We start from the raw sequence: 22,043 nt of genomic DNA, 5'->3' as shown, positions 1-22,043 counted from the left end.
TGGTTCAAGATATCAAGAAACTAGATATGTTGTGGTTTTCGGTGTAAGGCATCGACTGGGATGCCTCCACCATGGGGCGATTTAAATTGGGAAAGATATTATTTATAATAACCAAAAGTCTTAAATAATGGTATGTTACAAGTTGACCTCAAATGACATGTGACCTCAGTATATGACCTTCAACACCACCAATAGATGTGGGTTCCCATAGTGCAACTATGACCCAAATTTGGTTGCAACAGGATTTGAACTGTTTATGTGATACCAATTTTCACTAGATACACTAGACGGATGGATGGACAGACATTGCAAAAACAGTATGCCTCGCGGTTGATGCATAAAAAAATTTCAACCTCCTTGATGTAATAACTATGATTAATACCACTTGTCTTCCATCCATTACCAAATCCCTGATCATTTACCTCATTATTTGTATGCTTATTTCTTCTAACAATTTACAGACAGCGAGGCTTGCAGACCTTTACTAATGATTCATATATTTGCCAACACAACCTTCATTATATGTTAAAAGATAATGTAAAATAATGTAATAGTTCCTGCAGAGGTGCTAATTTTAGTGCAAACATTTCAAGAATTCATGATTAATACTATCCTGATAACTGCAGTTAATATCACCTCACTAAGTTATTTCTAACTGTCCTAAATTTATCAACGAAAAATAATTTTTTCCAATCTTTTTGATGATCTAAAGATAAAATCTTACAATACATTAAGCACCTACCTGAAACGTGTCCTAATCATAAAATAATATTCTTAGCCTACATTTTACTTGTCTCAACATGTGTAACATCCTGGCACCAATGTATAAATAACATTAACTCTTAAAATAGAATATTCACACTTTTTCCTGAAAAATTTGGTAATAAAATTATTTTTAGATAAAAATAATATTAGTCATGCAAACAAATACTGATTCATTATGTAAGCAACTCACAGCCTGCACAATAAATACCATACTGCATACACGATTCACAAAGCATGATCATAGAGCCAGCCACTAATCCCCTGTACCCATCCACCTACATGCTTCACACTAGACTAATCCACACACACTTTCTGGGCCAGGAAATTCAATGTCAGTCCGTCGTCTGCTCAACCATGCTTGCAGGATCGCTGTTAACATGGGATGTCTGCATTTCCCTGCCCAGGATGACTTGCTTGTCACCTGTCTTCTAGGACTGTTTCCCTATGATAAAGCTATCGGCACTCACCTATTACATAAGGACCTGTCATTTCTCGCCTTTCTTGGGATTCCAGGACACGTCTGTCATCTTGGTTGCCGTGGTAACCGTTAGTTTGGGGTAGAGATTCACTGAAAGAGGAAGTAGGTTTTATTATGAAGTGCCCGGGGTGAAAGCTGTGTTTTGGAATGTTGTAGGAAATATGGCAGATTAATTTAGAACTTGTCAATTGCAGGAAATGAAATTACCTGGGGAAATTCAATTTCATTTCTAATATATCTTTGTGAAATATGAATAGATTGATATGTCAAATTAAAACTACTGTATTACAAATAATTGTAATCCTAAATTCATATTATTATAATGACAATGAAAATAGTAAATAAATAAATAAATATAATTTTGTGAACAAATTATATAATAATAATAATAATAATAATAATAATAATAAACAAATAAATAAACAAAATGCCATACAGATATATATAAATGCAGATAAATATAAATAAATTAAAGATCATCAAGGTATACACTTGAATTTACTAAGAAAATAAATACAATTATTGTTATTACAAAAACAAAACGAGAAAACAAAACCACACAACAAATAAACAAACCATACCTTCTAGGTTGCTCCACTGATGCACTTATCCTCTCATTAATCTTTGGCTTGAATTCACCGATAGTAGCATATCCAGATTCAGGGGCCACATACTCTCTATCCATAGAATGGGGCCTTGATTGTTGTTGGGGCAATCTGCTTGCTCTGGGCAGATCTTGCCTTGACTGACGATGTCTCACTCCCTCGTCAGCCTCAAAATCTGGTGGCTCACTGTACAATGGCTCAGGCATTTTGGGTCTATTCATGATGCGACCATCCTCCTCATATGGCAAATTGACAGAGCCTATATTAGTACTTCTTTTTGAGTAACTTGACAGACCATCATCCTGGTAGGTGCTACTCCTAGGGGTGTTAGGAAAGTCTTCCTCAGGGTCACTGAAATCACCATCAACATCATCCCGAGATTCATAGTGTCTCCTGTATGGTCGCATGTTATCATATTGCTGAGATGCGGATGAGAAATCTGGAATAAAATACATTTTGTTTGAATTTTTAATAATAATTTTTGTACTCTGAATGTTAGTAAGAAAGGAAAAGTGCTTTATGAATGAGGTACAGTTCTTTACTAAAATCAAATGGGAGTAAGAGGAGTGACATCTTGTATTTTACAAGTGCTCCATTTATTAAAGTCTTTATTTAAACCTATAATTGCTAAAACCAGTTAGCATACCATTTAAATTCACCTCTTTTACCCCTGAGAGTGGGTCTACAAGGTTATGAGTCAAACCTTAGGATTACTAAAATACTAAATTACTAGGTCCATACTACCTTTACTATACAGTGGTATATTTAGGTAAGGAAATATTAGGTAGTAAGTTTATAGTGGTAGGGTAGCATTATTGTTTTTTACATCTTGCAAGTTTATTATATGGCAACACCTGACAAAGGAAATATCTTTGAAAAAATGACTACTTAGAAGAGTGGTTTGAGTAGTGTAGTTCTAATCCTACACTCACTAGTTCATATGATACAAACTGACACTGTATATTCCACCACTAAGATTGAGTTATTTATTGGTTTGAGTAGTGCAGTTCCCATATACTCACTGACTTGACTTTGAGACAATTCACACTTAGGATTGAGTTATAGTAGGTTCAGTGTATGAAATCAGACTGCCTAATCATGCTAATTACAGAGGTGTTAATACTGCTGTGATAAGACTGATATGGCTTACCACAAATCCTCTTTGAGACACTGATCAACTAACAGTCCTCTTGGCATACAAGGCAAGTGACTAGTGAGAGGGGGATTATTGACATTTGATTTACACTGGGATTATACCCAGCTGTGAATCTGGCCAGGAGGGGCTATTATCAATTAGTGAGTGATTAGTGGTTTGTTTTCATAGACTGAACCTACTATACTTATTGGATGTTGACTTACCGCCATAGAATTGTTGAGATGCTATGGCCTTTGACCTCATTGCCATTTGGAACTTGTGTTGAGCTTGGCACATCTTCATTAAATACTGCCCCCTAGAAATGCAAAATATATTTACTTTAATAATGTGCTGATGTGAAAGACCTTGTATTTACTGACACATGAGTTGAACTATACGGTCCACAACTTATAAGTTCCCCCCTAATACTTTTTAGAATAAGTCAAAAAATACTTTACAAAATGTAAAAAGATATGTATAGCCCTATTTGTTTTACACATGTGGACCAATTTATAGCGTCACAGGTCATTGCGTTCAGTCACAATGGAAAATTGTGTAAGAAAAGAGACCGTTTTAAAATTGGCACCTGAGTCCATAGCAGTCAGGTTTTCTTTAACAAACACATGAATAGACCTGGCCTACTGTATTGTTTGAGAGCTGACTCCTATGGACTCAGATGCAACTTTTAACACAGTTTAAAACGGTCTCTTTTATTTTACATAATGAATCATTGTCAGGGGTAGCGCTAACCCCGATCGGGGGTGAAGGACCCCCTAAATTAAAAAAATATTTATTTTTCACCCTCTATATTGGGAATATGTGTAAGCTCGGGGGTGAACTCTGACCCTCTACTTTTGGACCTTATTACTACCCCTGACTACACTGCAAAATATGTTTCACCCCGAGATTTAATTTTCACCCCATGTATTTGGATTTTCTGCAAGCTCGGGAGTGAAAAACACAGGAAAACAACCCCTGACTTTCGGGCCTTAATGCTACCCCTGATCATTGTGACTAAACGCAATGACATGTGACGCTATAATTTGGTCCATATGTGTAAAACAAATAAGGCTACCCGTACATGTTTACACATTTGCATTTTGTCAAACATTTTTCCATTTATTTTAAAAAATATTTAGGGGGGGACTTATAAGTTGTGGACCCTATAGTTTACATTCCATATGGCCACTTAAGCATTCTCAATATGAGAATAAAGAAGAGTCATGTTTAACATACATAGCATGAAATTTTGTAAGAAATTTGGAAAATAGGCTAACTTACTTCTTATAGTTATCTGTGTAGTGCAGGATTTTATGATGGCTTCCATCATTAGGCTCTATGGAAAACTTCTTCCTCTGTTGACAAAAATGTTAAGTAGAAACATTTTAAACTCATCTTTTTGAATGTTCAAGAAACTAATGAATTAGATACATAAAAAACATTGTTTGTTGTTTACAAGTTTGTTTTTTGTGTGTGTTTAGCCTATATAATTACAATTAAATACTGCTCTAACACAAGCAGAATATATACTTACATTGAATGCAATTTTCCTTGTTAGATGCCATGGATGGGCATGCACCTGTACCCTAGTACTGAGTCTCTTCTCATATAGTATCAATCCCCTTGTACAGATCCCATACCATATAGAGGTGCGGGCATCTTTCTTGTTACGCATCACACGATGGAAGTGGATGCCGTATTCGGGAAGTTTTCTAGCTTCCTGTTGATTAAAACATAAATAGGCAAAGAATTATTTAAAATACTGATTTTTTTAAAAGAGAACACTATATGAAATTACATTATTTTGTGATGCCTCAGTGCAGCCAGGCTGGTAAGTCTAAGGAGACTACAGTCCATTCATAAAATTAAAAAATATGTCCTGGTCAAGGGCTTTTGCACTTAAAGGAGGTCTCAATTTTGAGTATATTTCATCTCATTTGCCTGAAACAAGACAGTGAATTTGGCATATTGCATTCCAGCTTTTCAGGCTTAATTTCTTTTTCTTATCTTTTTAACAAACATTATATTCTAAATATAGAAACAACTCCATCAACTTTCCAAATATCAATGAATTTCAAAGTGGATGCATGCTACAGACATCAAACATGGCTACCATGTAACCATAGCAACAACCTACCATAAGGAACTCCATTTCTGCATGTACTTCATCCATTCCATAATGCATCTCATGCATGTGAGGCACACGCTGTCTCACACCAGGTATCCCTAACACATCAATGATGGCAGTAGGTACATAATGCTCTGGGAGGAAGTAATTCTGTCCCATACTATCTGGGTAATAATCCCCCATCTCTGCTTGCAGGGCAAGGGAGGCTAGTTGTAGAGCAGCTTGTTCATCGCAAGTTGTTCGTTCTTCAAGGATGTCTTTTCTTAGTTGTAGGTAGTACTGATGTCTAGAGGTAGGATCCCTGAGAAAATTGAAAAGGAAAATTCATCAGTAACAACATAACCTTAAATATTCTTGAAAGTCCACAAATGTTTTATAACACAAAAATTTGAAACACAATATGCTCAAAGAAATGTGACAATTGACCATATAATGACCCGTCCTGTATGAAATACTACTGATGCATATTTGATTATCACTGTATTTGTCAGTCCTTTTTTCATTTTATTTAAGGGACTGTGCAATAATTGTCTGTCAGGGGCAAAAGAATGGTTTTTTTTGGCAGAGCAAAATGGGGGAAGCAATTTTTGGCAGGTCGAAATGAGCGGGCAAGAGAGTTTTGGCACACATTCATGGGATGCCTTTTTTAAAGAAAACGCTGTAAAACAGCTGTGAACAACTTAAAATATTTGGCCATAAAGTGATACTTTCTCTTTTGAAATAGTATTATTTTTACGGTAAAAGAAAAGAAAAGAAATAAAGGTTGCTGATGTGTTCTTGGCAGTAAAACTCACTCATTATTTATGTTTTTACTGCTCATTATTGGAGTACAAAGGATAGGGCATTATCCTTTATATTTCTTAAAAGTGGGTAACCTGATTCACAGCCTCATCCCCAACTCTTTCCTATCAAAATGCAGGTTTTGGTATCAGGTGAAAGCTCATATTTTTCTCATTAACATACTGAAATCAGGCGTTCCAAATCGGTATAGTTCCGAAGAAATCATCAAAAAAATGTCGAATTAGTCTCAACTATGGTATACCATATTTTTGACTAATTCATCAGTTTTTTGATGATATCTTCGGAAATACACCAATTTGGAACTCCTAATTTCAATATGTTAATGAGAAAAATAGGATCTTTCATTTGATATTAATTTATTACATGATAATGATGATTATCATTAATAAAAACACTGTGGACTGCAGTTTTAACTCATAAAGAAATAGTCGCATTTACAAGGAACATTTACATGATCTTTTTGAATGAATGCTTGAAAGGGACAACATTTTATGTTATACATAAGTTTGAAAGAATTTGATTTTCCAAACATATCAGGTCACCTTCCTTTAAATATAAAAACTTAAATATTTACCAATTTAGTATGTTGAAATTACTGTATAATTCTGATTGAAATCTATATAATGTTTTTCTCCTTTTACTTTTGCTCAAACTTGGTATACATTACATGTGCATTTGTGTTTTTATCAACACCAAAAAGTGCCAAAAAGTTTTCAGCTCAAATTACCAGTCAAATCAAGTGAAAAGTTACATAATGTTTCTGTTTACAGGGGTGTGAGAGGCCTCAGACCAAAAAAGCTGAGAATTACTAAAAAAACACCTGAAAACAGCGTAAAAGCAGGATAAAAACATCAAATATGGGCTGAAAATAAAAGAAAACGTGTAAATGTTATCAATAAAAAAAGCTGAAATTTCACACCCCTGTGTTTACCATTGCTCTCTATGGGACACATAACTAATGAATATCATATTGCATAACTTTTCTCTTCACCATTGGTTATGATGGTAGAAACAGTAAAAGTCCTAGGAATAATCTTCAAATGTTGCCCAATTGGCCTACCAGATCATGGGTTTGGTAACCCAGCTAATATGGTGCTCATCAGGATCATGCCCATCACCATCATCATGGTCATAAGATTTTTTTTTAAAGTTAGGTATAATCTTTAAAGCCATGGGTTCAATATGCATTATAATATCATTATTCATTCATTATAATAGATTCAACTTCGTAAAGACCCCACCTTCATGTGCTATTCATGATATATTGACTAGTATTACTGATCAATAAATATTGGGTTACTCAGTTACATAAAGATCGAAGTAAATATGGTAATATAGCAGAAGCTTTTTATATATTGATTAACACAAACAAAATTGGCTATAGCCCCATATAAGGGTTAAAGGTCAATCAAAAATCGATACCCCCAGTATCATATTGTGTACAGTATCCACTGGTTCATTAGAAGAGCAGCGTTGTATGGAGATCATTGTGGATAACTGTAGCACATGAAACAGAGGCACTTCAGACATCTTTTGCAAAGACAGAAAACTGGCATACACTAAAGAAGATTCTACAGAGGTAATATATTTTTAGGTTCATAAGTTTTAGGTTCATACAATCCCCAGAATATATTGCTATACATTTTGTCATTTTCATTCACATAATGTTGACCCAGTGTTATGAAATACAATATAGGCATAAACAAAATGACTTGGTTATGGTGAACTTACTAATTTTTCACAAATTGGAGAGAGAGAAAAACAGAGATGTCAGTCAGTATCAAAATATCTTGGAGTAGGCCTATTGGTGCCAAATTGTCTGAAAATAGGCCCTTCCCTATACTTCTTTGTACAGGGTGAATTAAGCAAAATTAACAGAAATTGGGAAATTTCTTGAAAACTGGCATCTCTGAAAAAGGAATCTGTAAATTTGATATACTAAATTTAGTCTACAAAAAGTAATTATTTTCTTATTATGATAACCCATGGAAAGAGAAGCTTTAACATTATTTCATAGACTTCCAGAGTATCTTATTTTATCTTGGTATATTGTTTGCATTCTTCTTTCAGTGTCAAACAAGATGACTTCAATATCTCCTTGTACTAGTCTGACCCTCTGCACAAAGTGCTTACATCTGGTGGAGAAACTCAAGACGTTATCATGCCTCCATACCTTCTGCAAAGATTGCATCAAGAGCTGGGCACAAGCAAACCTAAACAGCTCCATCAAATGCCCATACTGCTCCAAGATCACTTTCATACCACTCGGTGGAATAAGGGCATTACCTGATCACTTTCAAGTTAAAATCAAACTTGATAAGGATATACAAGTGCAAACAGAAGTCAAGAAAGCTCCAGATTCTAATAAACCAAAACAGTTGGAACAGGTTCAGAAAGATTGGAATGCATACTTTGAGCAAATAAAAGAAAAACTTGTTGATGCTGCTGCTGTTGTAAATAAATCCCCAAAACAGGAGGAAAATCAACAAGATGTGAAGATGAAAGACCATCGACAAATTGAAAAAGAAATGAATAAAATGTATGCTCAAACTGCAATTCAGAGAGCTTTGGTAGCTGGGGATATTTTACGAGCAAATGTTGCCTTATCTAAAGGAGAATCACCACCTAGCGTGGAAGTATCTGAAGAATGCTATCAACAGCTGCTACAAATTCATGAACAGAAAGTTGAACAGGTGCATTTTGCTATTGACCATACCAAGAATACAAAGAAAAGGTTTGCTTTCTAATTTTCTTTATTTTCAAGTAAACCTGCATGAGTTTTTTGGAGATTCTAGATTCAATGTCAAATGCTTACAATAACTTTATTATTGCAAGAACATAAAGATCATATAAACTTGCGATACTTTAATTTGTTAGTGATTTCTTAAACTGGCTTTTATTTGAGTTGGGAGTGAGGCACTGAACTTTTAAAGTGATGGGTATGTGCCTGTCAATAGGCTCCCTTTTCTGAAGTCATATACCCGTTGACCCCATTTTTTCAAAAGTAGTACCCGATGATCCCCATTTTCTACGTTTGGCTACTAAATGAACCCTTGTTTCTAGAATTTAATATCAAAATGCTGTAAAATAATGCAGAAACTTTCAATTCTCTTATTTCAGTAAATTTGGCAAATTTTTTGAAAAAAAAAAAATCTCAATTTTATACCTAATAACCCTCATTGTGTCATAATAAAATTATTATAACGTTAAGTACATACTAAGAAGACATTTTCATCTGTTTCAAATAGCAATGTACATGTATGTCACAGTTATGGTATGATTTTATGTGTCACATTTATCAACTAATCATTTTCATTCTACCCACAGATTTGAAGAGAACATGGTGAGAATCAGGAAAACTATGAGAGAGGAAGCTGATGCCTTGATAGCAAGATTTGTGAAACAGGTGGAAGACAATTTGGCTAAAGATGAAGAGGAATTACAGGCCTATGAAAAGGAGAGTAAAGGACGAATAGAGAGCCAGCTATCACAACTAAAGGAGCAAAGAGAACATATTGAGAAAGTCTTGGAATGGGCACCAATGGTAACTCCTCCTTATATGTGTTTATTCAACAATCGGCAAAAATTATTTATAAAAGTTCTGTTGTACAAATCCAAAAGTATTTCGGTATAAAGATGTTAAACATACCTCAATGACGTTTCGTACTACATCGTAGTACTTTCTCAAATTGACTGATCAACTCTCACACTTGTAGTCTGTTTCCTGTTGGAACTTGACGTCGGTGGCGTTTTGGAGTGGAGTAATTGGTCGTAAATGTGGGGTAGGAAGTGGTTGCTCTTGTCTCGGTTGAAAGTGAGACTCTCGAGTGTGAGAGTTGATCAGACAATTTGAGAAAGTACTACGATGTAGTACGAAACGTCATTGAGGTATGTTTTAACATCTTCATAACGAAATACATTTGGATTTGTACACCAGAACTTTTGTAAATAATGTATTATGGACAATCCTGATGAATTTATTTACGAATCGGCAAAAATATTTCTATAGAGAATACCGAATTTAAAAATATTCACATTCTCTAGCTATTTTGCGACATGTGTTATAGTTTTTTGTTTCCTTCAGTCATGTATTTCAAAATGAACTGTATAATATGAGCACTGATGAAGACCTCCGCATCGCTGGATTTAGCTGTTTTTGCTGACTTAGAACCTTAGCCATGTTCAAGAACTTATGTCCGACACAGTGTTTGGGCCTATATGTCATAGGCCTTATGGTCTTAATGGCACTTATCCGACACTTAACTTGGAACCCTACTTAAGTATTTGTGGTTAGCTGTTTACGAAATTTCTCTGACAAATTCTTCACTCAATCTGATGATCTACAGTCAGTCAGACTTTTTTTAAAATTCATTTGAAATCCACACACTTTCTATGGAGGATTTAAACTTTAGCAAGGAGTATGTATTTCAAACTGAAGTCCACCCCTGTGTGAAATATTAACCCTAACCCGCCAGGGGCTTTTTGGCGACGGGAAGGGAAAGAAGGAAGGAATAAAGAGAGAAAAAACAAAGAAAGAAGTTGTTTGCTCGGGTGGGGTTCAAACCGAGACCCTCGCATGCCAACCACTGGCTTGGCGACACTTTGCCACGGGTCTTGGGCTTCGCTGGCCAGCGAAACCGTGCCAATATATCACTTAGGGCGATTGCGTCATCACACCATGAGGGATGCACGCACGAACAGCGCATATATCAAGTAGTATTTTGTAGTACTCAGGCGTGTTAGGGTTAAGGTTATGTCTTCTATAGGGAATGTGCGGAGTTCAAATGAAATAGCCTATTGGGCTATTCCAGTTGAAATCTATACACCCCCTATGGAAGACATAATCTTAATCTTCCACACAGTGAGTGTGAATTTCAACTGGGGTTACTTCAATGGGTCACTCCATTTGAAATCTACACTCCCTGTGTGGAAGATTAATGTCTTCCATAGGGATGTATAATCCATAATGGATATCATCTATTTCTATACTAAAATGGTGAAGGGTGTAAAAAGCAGCTAAATAAGATAATATATTAAAATACTTTCCATTTTACTTATTACAGGCAGAGACAGAAGAGAACAGACAAGTGGCTTACTCAGCAATGCTTGTATCACAAGTACGCATGCCAAAAGCATCATTAACTGATAGAAGACTTTGTAACATGAAAGTTGACAAGATATCTTCATTTCAATTTACACAAGGGAGTTTAGCTCTTGGTTACAGTGCAGTAGAAAATGGTACTTGGTCTCCTACACAGCAGTTTGGGAAGGGTAACGCTAAGTCTTCAGTAGGTCTAGCAGTAGATTGCGATGGACAAATAGCTGTGACAGATATGGACAAGTCTCTAATACGATTCTTCAAGAATGATGGGTCTTTACAAGCAGAATTCACTGTTACTTTAGGTCGGGTATTCCGTTCCAACATGCTGCCGAGTAGCATAGCTATGAGCACACAGGGACACTTTATAGTAGCTGACAACAGTCAGTATGTCAAAGTGTATAACTCACAGGGGAGGTATCAGTATCAATTCCCAGCTATGTCACCTAATAACAAACCATCAGATAAGGAGGACACCAGATTGGGAAGTCTAGCCCTTGACAATTACGGTCACCTGTTGGTGGGAGACTTACAGCAAGGCTACATCTGCACCATGACCCATGACCCTACAACCCAACATAAAGTACAGCATCTGAGTAGCATTGACACAGATAAGCAGCCACATTTTATCGCCGTCAATTCTCACAACCACATTCTTGTTAGTGATTACAAGTCCGTATCACTACTAGATAATACAGGTGAATTTGTATTTGACCTCTCTCCTCCACAAATCCTACACAAATGGGTACCCTCCGGGGTGTGCTTTACCCAAGATGATGAGATATTAGTTGGCAATGCTGTTGAGACCAAAGATGCAGGAATCTTTCATTACTCTGCATCTGGTATATACCTGGGATGTATCACTAGGGCAGTGAAATGTCCATTGAGTATTGCACTCTATGAGGGTGATACAAAACTTGCAGTTGCAGACTCGTACAATGTTAAAATTTTCACAAACATTGCTAGTGTACTGCAATAGAACTTATTTCATGAATATGCAAACTAAACTTTGATTTGACATATCAAGTTCTGGAGTGATGTAGGGGCAGATTTCACTTCTTGCAGTGTTGAATCATTATACATGTTAAGTTAATGGTATATGTACATTGGTGGTTTGTCGATAGATGCTTGCAGCGCAACCGCAGCAAAGCATTGATGTCACTACCAAACTTAAAGTGAACCCATTTTGAACCAAAGTATAGCCTCTATACTACTAAAAGGCATAACATATTGTTTGGTCCTATCTGCTGACACTGATTGCTCTCTCAATCAAGCTGCAACTGTTTCCATACAATGGGGAAAAGCTATCAATAACTATTACACACCTCGAGGCTTCGATTTGTCTTTCAATCGTTACCCATGGCCACTTCACATCTAATTATACTGCTCAAAGGCAGTGACAATTGGTTTGTTAGGTACTTAATAATGGAACAAGTCAATAATCATATTAATCATGTTCATCATTTGTGAAACAGTACCTAAAATATGAAATGAAGAAATATATAGTGCAAGCTACCCTAATATATAATTTAAGTTGTATATTTTTTTATGGTGCACTTGTGAAATATGGTTACCTCTATTTGTACTGAAATGCTATTGGTGTCAGTAGACCACTAATACTGATTGAGGACCAAATCAAATGTTATCCTTGTGTACATGAATTTTATTTGAGTGTCTTCCATTGTACATATTCATTTGCTCTCCCTTCTTTTTTTCAATCTCTCTAAATTGTACCAACTTACCTTAACAATGAAGTATTTTCAACATAAAATTTGACCCGGAAAAACAAGGTAAAATTTTCTCTGGAATTGACCTTCTTTGACCCCTTCTTGGCCTCTTCCTTCCATGACTCTGGTCCTACTTTGTACAATTTCTGATCAGGATCCAAAAACAGATATTCTCCATCTAAATTGAAAATAGGCAAAAAGAATTACAAAATTAATGCAGCATATTCTTGAACAAGAAAGAGATTGTAGATCAACAACAACAAATAAAAATACCCCAATTGTGAAGCTTGTGAACTCAACCTCAACAGCGTGTATTGAAAATCAGAATCAGTTCACATCCTCCCTGCAATAGTGCATGTCAATGTCTATCTGTACTTAAGATTGTTATAGGCATGGCTCACTGTACACAGAACCGACGGCTTAACATCCCCTCCGAAGGACAGAGAACTATCATGGTTCAGTTACCCAAATATACCTGGAAAGAGCAGAAGTTTGAATTTACAGATATTGCCATTTAATTTCTTTTTCCCGAAGTCAATACGCCAGCAGCAAATCTCTACCGCCTGGGATTGAACCCACAACCTCATGCACCACAGGCAAGTACCCTAACATGCTCTCCCGGTCATAAAATAAACAGTGCATACTTTAATATTTTTCTTGTGATATAAAACAGAGAATGTCCAACATGGAATATTTGGATTGTCTTCAACAAGAGCTGTTGAAATTTATGGAATGTGTGTCATATAGCTTGAGTTGGAAAGTCCAATGTGTAGTACACATTGTGTACTGATACCTCCACCCTAAATTCATAGATAGTTATAGCCTCGTCTCCTCTCACCAGGTATGCAGTAGGCAGTGGTACACAGCACTCACTGCTACCACCCACCATCATATGTTTACTATCACCCACTCAAATTCCAATATATGGATATGGTCATTTTCACGGTAAAGGGTGTAACTTTTGATTTTTAGGGTCAAAATTTCAAACCACTTAAATATGTTTCTGTTTACTGAAATCATGCATAGAAGCAACTTAAATTCAAGTAAAATAATGTTTCAAGGCTTAAACCTTTGGATTTCTAATAAAAAATTTGACATTTGCATAATATTTTGGTTAAAATCTAAGAAAAAATGTATTTTACATAACCTCAGAAAAAATTTTGACATGAAAGCTGGAATACATGTGAAATTCCATTCCAAAGTAAGTCAACAGATATAAGTTAAATTTTATACCATGTTTTGCTATGTTTGTAATTGCAGTTTTGAAAATTTTTAACATCAAGTGTCATTTACAATGGAAATTTCCAAACCTTAACCATATTTTTTAAGTTTTAATTGGGTTCCTAAAATAATTTGAATGTCTAACTTCATGTACAAATACTACTTGATGAAAGGAACCTCCCAGCCAAGTTTCACAGAAATTGGAGTTATTTTTTAGAATTGGCAATTCAAGCGATTTATGTTTCGGAGGCTTCAGTTAACAACACAGGTGATCATAAAAGTAAAATATTTAGCTAACTACTACAAGTTGACATAAAAAAATAGGTAAAAAATATCACAATTACCAATTTTCATGCTTTGCTTCTAAGTATTGAATTTCAGTTGTGACAAAATTAAATTATCACAGCAAGTCATTTTTTTGTTTCGTAGGCTTCATGTTAACAATTGTTAAACATTGCAGAAGTAGTTTTTTTGAAAACAACAGTGTTGGGATCATCTAAGCTGTTATTTTCTTGTGTGTATTGAATCAATGATTCTATGCGGCAGATATTGTAGATTTATCACACATTAATTTTTTCACCCATTTGTTAAGTATGGTGTTTTTTGCATGTGAAGCCTCCGAAACAGGCTTTTTAAGTTATCAGTATATTTTTCAAACATTAACCATAATGTCAATTTTTTTTAAATTTATGACATTCTGCACATATCAAGTAATAATTACAATGCAGATATCAGTATGAAACACACCAATTTAGATATGCATAGATGATAATTAAGTTTACTGTTGTTTGGAGGCTTCATTTGTTTCGGAGGCTTCAATTGTTAACGGAAAGTTTGTATTGGGTCCCATTTTCAAACGGTGATATATATCTCCACGATTTAAAAACATGTGACTTGAGGATCTACTTTGCTACATTTAAATAAATAGATTGGATGAGCTCTTTTATTTATATTTGCACAAGCTTGCTGAACAGTTTGTTTCGGAGGCTTCAAAAAAGTTAACGGAAAAACAGCTATTTGAAGTCAAGATTTTATAAAAATTTTAAAAGCTTGCAAATCGGCTAATTTTTGTTACCCATTTCAAGTTAAGATAACAACTGTTATAAATCAAGAAGAAGTGAAGAAATAACCAAGAATTATGAACCAAAGCTACACCCACAAAGTTTGTTAACAATTGTTAACGGAAAATGAAGCCTCGAACGACAAATATCAAGTCCGGTTCTCAAAAATACAGGGCCGTTCACAATTAAATCTAATGTGGCAGTGTTTACTGAACATATGACTGTACTTTCAGGATAAGAAAAATTATCCATGAACTAACTGAAGAAAACACAGGGTTTTACAAAAATGTTACTGTTTTTTATAGTTTTTCAAAATGGCAATATTAAGTACATTTAAGCCTGCTAAAACTGAACGCAGTAACTCCCAAAGCTGATTATGCTACCCAAGGTAGCTGCTAACTAGATGACTTAAGTGGCCAAAAATTATGGAATTCTGTGGCTTTATTAGAACACTACGGATTAAAATGTTAAAAATCCAAAGTTACACCCTTTACCGTGAAAATGACCATATAGAACTAAATTAGTGAAAATTCAATCACATGTTTTGATCAATAAATTATCAAACAATTAATGTTTAAGTTATTACAATTCCAAGAATTAACAATCAATTTTTCTGTATTATAGTCTCATTTTTTTTTTAATTACTGCCCGGTACTCGTATACTGCTGGCTACAATCTCACAAATAAATGTAAAGCTGAATGATCCCGTTAGCTAGTTAGGTAATACGCACATTCTGTACAGATACAAAAAAAACCCAGATGTATCAATTTTTCTCGATTTCAGATATAGGCAAATATGACTTGTCAAATATATAGTACATAATAAGAAATTAAGCACTGTGTTTGATCATAGTTTCAAAAATATACATTGAAATTCTAAAGTAGGGTGTCAATTACAGGCCAGCATCTTACATATTAGGGCGGCTAGCATCCCACGAGGAGAGGAGTTGGGGGGGCAAGATTTCTCACAGGGGGCAGCTGTTCCCCTTTCCTCCCTGGCTACACCATTGTGTGAGAGGCCTTAACACAAAAAGTTTGAAAATGGTGTTTATTGGCATTTGCATGTAAACTCTTGAGATATTATCATACCTACCTTTAATGTAAGCCAATCCAAAGAAGTATTTATCCTGTACTCTAATGTGTGCCACAACCATGTCATACATCTCATTACCCAGAGTGCCCAGATCACACATGAGATCTAATCGACGTCCATTCAGCAGGACCACAGTGATCTGTTTACGGTCTGGGGGAATCTTGCCTGCCTTGCACTGTCAATGAAAAGGAAGAAGATGATTATCACATTAAAGGGGTACTTTGTGATCCACAGCCTCATCCCCTGACTTACTCCAAAAACCAAAAAGTTGAAATTTTTATACTATCAGCAGTGTCGTAACTAGGGTTGGTAGCGCCTGGGGCAAGAAACAAAATTGGCGCCCTACCCCTTACCCCCCACCCGAGAATATCATAAGACGCGGGGGTGTGGGAATGGCATCGGCATTATGATATTAAGCGTTTTGATACACGTGAAAGGCGCTATATAAATGTCAACATTTATTTTAAAATAAGAAATCATGCAGTTTTGTCATTTGCATTCTTTTTAATCTTACTAACAAATGGTAGGTTCAATATTTTAAGTGAGACTGATTTGGCGCCCCCATAGTGGTAGCGCCCGGGCACGTTTCCCCACCCTCTTCCCCCCAATTACGCCACTGACCATCAGAAATCTATAGGACCTGAGACGAATATACCTCATCTCAGCTAGGACTATTATACCATGTTTGTGTGTAAATTCAATGTCAGAATCAACTGAAATTTGGGAGGCATAGTTTTTTTCATAAATATCTATTGAACCACACAATAAAAAGAGCATGCTAGATTTACCCCTTAAGGTATGCCAGTATATCATTCAAGCTGGGCGACATTGACAAGTACTGTATTGATGAAATGAGCTAAATTAATAACATTTTTTCTGTAAGTTGAAAAAAGTACAAGATATTTCAGTTGTAGATTGAGAATATTATAATTTGTTATTTTACATGTTTGATCGTGTGATTTATTACAATAAATATTTCAAATTAGACTGTTGTTACATGTCTTATTTGGAATCGTTGCTTTCAGGTTTCAATTCCATATGAACTATAACAACACCTAGTATTTATTACAACTATCAAAGTAAATAAATAAATTTCGTATTTATATAGCGCCTTTTTCCAGATCTTGGGGGACTCACTTGCTGTAATTTCGCTGCCATCATGGTGCATCATAACAATCAGATTGCATCAACTAGGTTGTGGCGGAACCTAGCCCAAACCTATCCGCACTTAGATTGTAACATCCACCAATTAACTGTGCAGCTCCCCAAATTCCATTGGGTGAAGGAAGTTTTGATAACCAAACAACTAATCACCGATTTTTAAGACTCAAAACATTTTCAACATAATTTTTTGGATGATCGAGTATGACATGTATTCAGATTCTAACTGAATCTGACTATTTGAAAAAGAGCTATATAACATAGTCCTGATAAGGTTGTGGCTTAGTCATTCAAGTTAGATAAGAATATTTCACTTACCAAAAATGATGGCTGCACATCTATTGTATCATTTGGTTCGCTGCTCATAACTACAAATTCTGGCCCAAAGAATTTCTGTAAAAAAACAGTTTGTATAGTAACTTGGTACTTACAGTGCTGAGCACAATTAAATATTTATCTATTTCTTTACATGTTTGTGAGCTAAATATCACAAATTCAATTTGCGCAGATTATTTAATATTGTGCTACTACATATACAATAAGAATTGACTGACATCATGAATTGTATTTTACAGCTTTCATTGAATTAATGTGTATAACAATTCTGATAACTACAGTGCTGTTCCCAGTTACTGACAGTTGACTTCTTAGAATGCATGGAGGAAAAAAAACAGACTGAATAGTCTGTCTCATCTCAAGTTGAGACTAATGCCATGTTGGATTTGCAGTGGCAGATTCAAATCACACGCACTAACCTAATACACATAGAAGGGCGATTTGTCCATACGATGGTGACACTATCATGTAAACACACCGATTCTAATCTGTCACTGCAGAAACCAACATGGCATTATTTTGAACTTGAGATGAGACCCACTATAGCTACTCCTTTACCTTTAATTTCTTTGGTTTCTTGTTATTTGGCATAGTCCCATTCTGTTGCCTACCAGGCTGCCTAGCAACACCCATCTGTCTACTTGGTATGATATCACCAGGGAAGACAACAGGAGGATTGGGTTGGAGATCCGGCCTCTCATTGCCATGGTACTCCTCATCATCATCATCATCATCATCTTGAGGGAGGGTTCCCGCTGAGGCATAGCGAGATGGGAATTGATCAGGATAGTAGCTCCCTGCAAATAGATCACAAGATTAGGTTACAATATTTTTCCAGACATGGCTTTAATTTAAATCCTTGATGACAACAAGTACAAACTTGTTCATTCTTCACATTTAGTTTACACCTGATGATGCTAATGTTTGGATGTTATTATTTGTACATGCTTGAATTTCTCATTATTACTATTACATTCGACAATGGAAAATTAAGATTTAATAAAATCATATTCCAAAGAATCAAGATTTTAAATAACAGTTTCTCTTATTGAAGTAAATATTAATTGATACAGAGGTGGAAAACCTTATCACCTCAATGGAAAAACTATTCTTGATAAGATTCCATATTATAGCATGTACAGACTCAAGTATCTAGTGATAATGTCTGAATGTACCTTTAAAAAATCTGATTTTGCAGAGTACTACAATAACTGAGGGCAGTTGTGTCGAAGAACCTTAATTTTCTAGTCAAGAGAATGACTTTTTTGAAATTCTTTTTTCTAGACAAACTCCAAGGCAGCACAAAATCACCAGCAGGTCGCATCTGGACCCACAGCAGGTCGCATCTGGACCCAAAGCCAAAGGTGGTTCTAATTAATATAGATTTGGTACCGTGTTATTTGCAATATCAAAAACCGCTGCAATTTCCAAGTTGTTTCCATATTTGGCCTACTTCAAATGAACAGAATCAAAAGATAGTTGACCATCTGCACTGACTGCACATGAAAGGGTTTTAATTTACACTACTCAAAATATTTAAAGGATCAGACATTTTTATTAGAATTTTTTCAAAACAGCAGTAACATTATAAATCAGATGAGTGTAATTCCATTCAGTAATATTTAGGCTACAGAACACACGCATTACCCAGTACTGAAGTCCCATGAAAGCAAAAAACACTTTGGTCAGTAACATGCGAATAGAAAAGAAAGCAGGAAATTCAGGATTGTCAATTTCTGATCCTTTAAATATTTTGAGTAGTGTACTTATTACCACCAGCAATAAAAGAACACACTTTCTTTTTGTTTCTTTTGGGCTCACCTTCTTGGGCTGAACTTGCAGAGTTAAGAGATTTGGCTGATCGGTACCTGTCATCTGACCTTGGACGTCTACCATAATCATCTGACCCTGCACGTCTACCATAATCACTTCCATCATCACTGAATGTTTCACTGTCACTGAAGCTTGGCAGTGATCTAGATCTGACTGGATGCCTGTCCTGTGGGTTGCGCAGTCCCATCTGTTCCCTCAGCAGACTTAACCTTTCCCTTCTTTCTCTTAATCTTTCATAAACCATACTAGCTCTTGATCGCCTACTATCCCCAGATGGGGGCGATCTTGATCGTCTCGAGTTAGGTCCAGGGGGAGGTCTACTAGACGTGTGTGGGGAACGTGACCTTTGACTTGCATTGTCCATTGATGGATGCACTGTTGTCTTGTGGGATACACCAGCAGGAGAAAATATATCTGACATGTGATAAGATCTGGCATCGGGCTGGTCCACTGTTCCATTTGACTGATGATGTGAATGATGGCGACTTTTCCGCTCATTTTCATAGCTATCTTGTGATTCAATGTCACTGCTGCTGAGGTGTTTGAAGGTACGTTGAGTTGAGTTGGTTGAGTTGCGATTTCCGCTACGTGACCGAGATCTGCTGTCTGTATCTGCATAGTAGTTGTCTCTGTCATGTCGGCTCCTGTTTGATCGAGGGCGCTTTTGTGAATAGGAATCATGTCCATTTCGTAGCTGACGCTTTCCTGGACTGATTCGACCTGTTATGAACAAACAGTATTGTGATGTGTCAATGTTTTAATTTCATAATGTCAGAGTTTACCTAAATACTGAAGAGTGGTTTTTGGACAACTATGATTGCCATGATAACCTGAGTTATCATTGTTTTACCTGACTTCTCCTTTATAGATATGTTCTATTGACCCATTACTCTGTTCACGACGACCGATCTGGGAATCTTGTTCGCACTGCCCTCTATCCAAGTTATTGAATAATTTTCACTATGCATCCTTCAACAACTGTCCCGTTAGTTATTGATTATTCCCCAATTCCTCGCTATATCTACAGTCATAGGCGTACACGCATCATGGCATTTTAATATTGAGACATTAGCGTGATCATTTCTTGCATGATTTCTATATTATATTAATTTTGTTCTCTTAAAAAAGTATCAAATCACGGAATATAATTTTTGTTTCTTTTACTATATAAAACATACACGTTCCTTCCTTAAGAATCGCGCAAGCAACGAACAAGCAGACATGTTTTTAATGTTTTAATGCCAAAATTCTGTGCATAATCTGCCCACAAATATCGTTCAAATTCACTACTTTCATTTCATTTCCGACCAAATGTGTTTCTAGTTTTAATGAGCACGACAGTCAATGTTCATGGTATTGAAATAAAAAGTTTGGATTATTATTGGTATAAATCTAAATTTCTTGTTTGAAAACAGTCAAAATATCCATTTTTTGTGTAAAAAATATGCCTTATTTTTAGGTCGATTTAACTCGGGTTTTTTGCAATTAATTTATTTGACTGTAAAATAAAATTTAGAAACACAAACTGGCCTGGTAGTCTCATACCTAGACAGAACAACCTGTATTTTGTATCATTCCCGAGCGGGATGACGCCACCACGAGGAACTAAATGGACGCGACTATTATTCGCTGAACTAGCGTTGCATGATGGGCAATTTCTGGTTCGGTGAACAGGAACAAGACTGCACAGTGTCAACGGCGATCGGCCCTTGTGTGTTGTTCATATTTTGATTGCTAAACCTCTCAACCTGAGTTACAATTGTTTCAGCATTATGCCTATATAATATTTTACAAGCTCATTACTATGCTGTCCACTGTGATTGTTAAGAGTCATTTTCAGCCATGCTATTATGAGATCTAATCCATAATTGGTTTACCCGATTTATTGTCAATTTCTAAACCAAGTTATAGCTATTTCACCTGCATTAAGCTATGTGTTGTCTCTTTCAAAGTTTGTAACTGCTAAATCTTAATCCAAGTTAAATTTATTTACCCAGTTAGGTATAAGACTGAATTATTTAACCAGAGTTCTACTGGCCCATCCTTATATCCATTTGAAAGACTTTGATTGGTAAATCCTTTAACTTAAGTTAAAGTTATTTTACCCATGTTATAGCTATATGATACATTCTACTGGCTCATTTTTGTATTGTCTATTTGTGACAGGTAATCTTTTAACCCAAGTTAAATTAATTTTACCTGAGTTATGGCTATGTTCAACTGGCCCATTACTGTGTTGTCCATTTGGAAGACTGTGGTTCCTGTTTGTATCATAGTCATTGTGACTAGTGTCAGGACCTGAACCAAATAATTTATCCAACTGAAAAACAAGCACACATCAATTACACACGGTGAGATATGATCATATTTATAATATTGCAAGGTACACCCAACTCCACATACACAAAATAATCAAAACTTTGGGGTTGAATATGCGATTACTCAGTAATTTTTAAAATTTGAATACCAACTTTTGATGTAATATTGTTCCCACAATGAAATCTATACAAAATGACAGAAAATCACATCCTGGTTGCTATTTCTCTGCAGTTTTGCATATTATTCACTATTTAAATTTTGCTCACACCCAATATTCAAATT

General features: G+C 35.7%; 1 protein-coding gene across 1 annotated transcript in view; it reads right to left on the bottom strand.

The window, feature by feature from the left end:
* Positions 1-22,043, bottom strand: part of LOC140171177 (tyrosine-protein phosphatase non-receptor type 13-like) — a 71,468-nt gene that overhangs the window by 38,734 nt on the left and 10,691 nt on the right. Inside the window, 12 exon segments of the mRNA XM_072194374.1 lie at positions 1,233-1,333; positions 1,825-2,287; positions 3,208-3,299; positions 4,265-4,338; positions 4,518-4,703; positions 5,121-5,412; positions 12,753-12,915; positions 16,113-16,287; positions 17,592-17,666; positions 18,168-18,406; positions 19,431-20,162; positions 21,642-21,762. Of these exon segments, the coding sequence (XP_072050475.1) occupies positions 1,233-1,333; positions 1,825-2,287; positions 3,208-3,299; positions 4,265-4,338; positions 4,518-4,703; positions 5,121-5,412; positions 12,753-12,915; positions 16,113-16,287; positions 17,592-17,666; positions 18,168-18,406; positions 19,431-20,162; positions 21,642-21,762 (2,713 nt within the window).

Source organism: Amphiura filiformis, chromosome 15, assembly GCF_039555335.1.
Source record: "Amphiura filiformis chromosome 15, Afil_fr2py, whole genome shotgun sequence".
NCBI classification, from domain to species: Eukaryota; Metazoa; Echinodermata; class Ophiuroidea; order Amphilepidida; family Amphiuridae; genus Amphiura; species Amphiura filiformis.
Note: the sequence above shows the minus strand (reverse complement) of the source record. Positions and strands in the feature narration are given on the sequence as shown.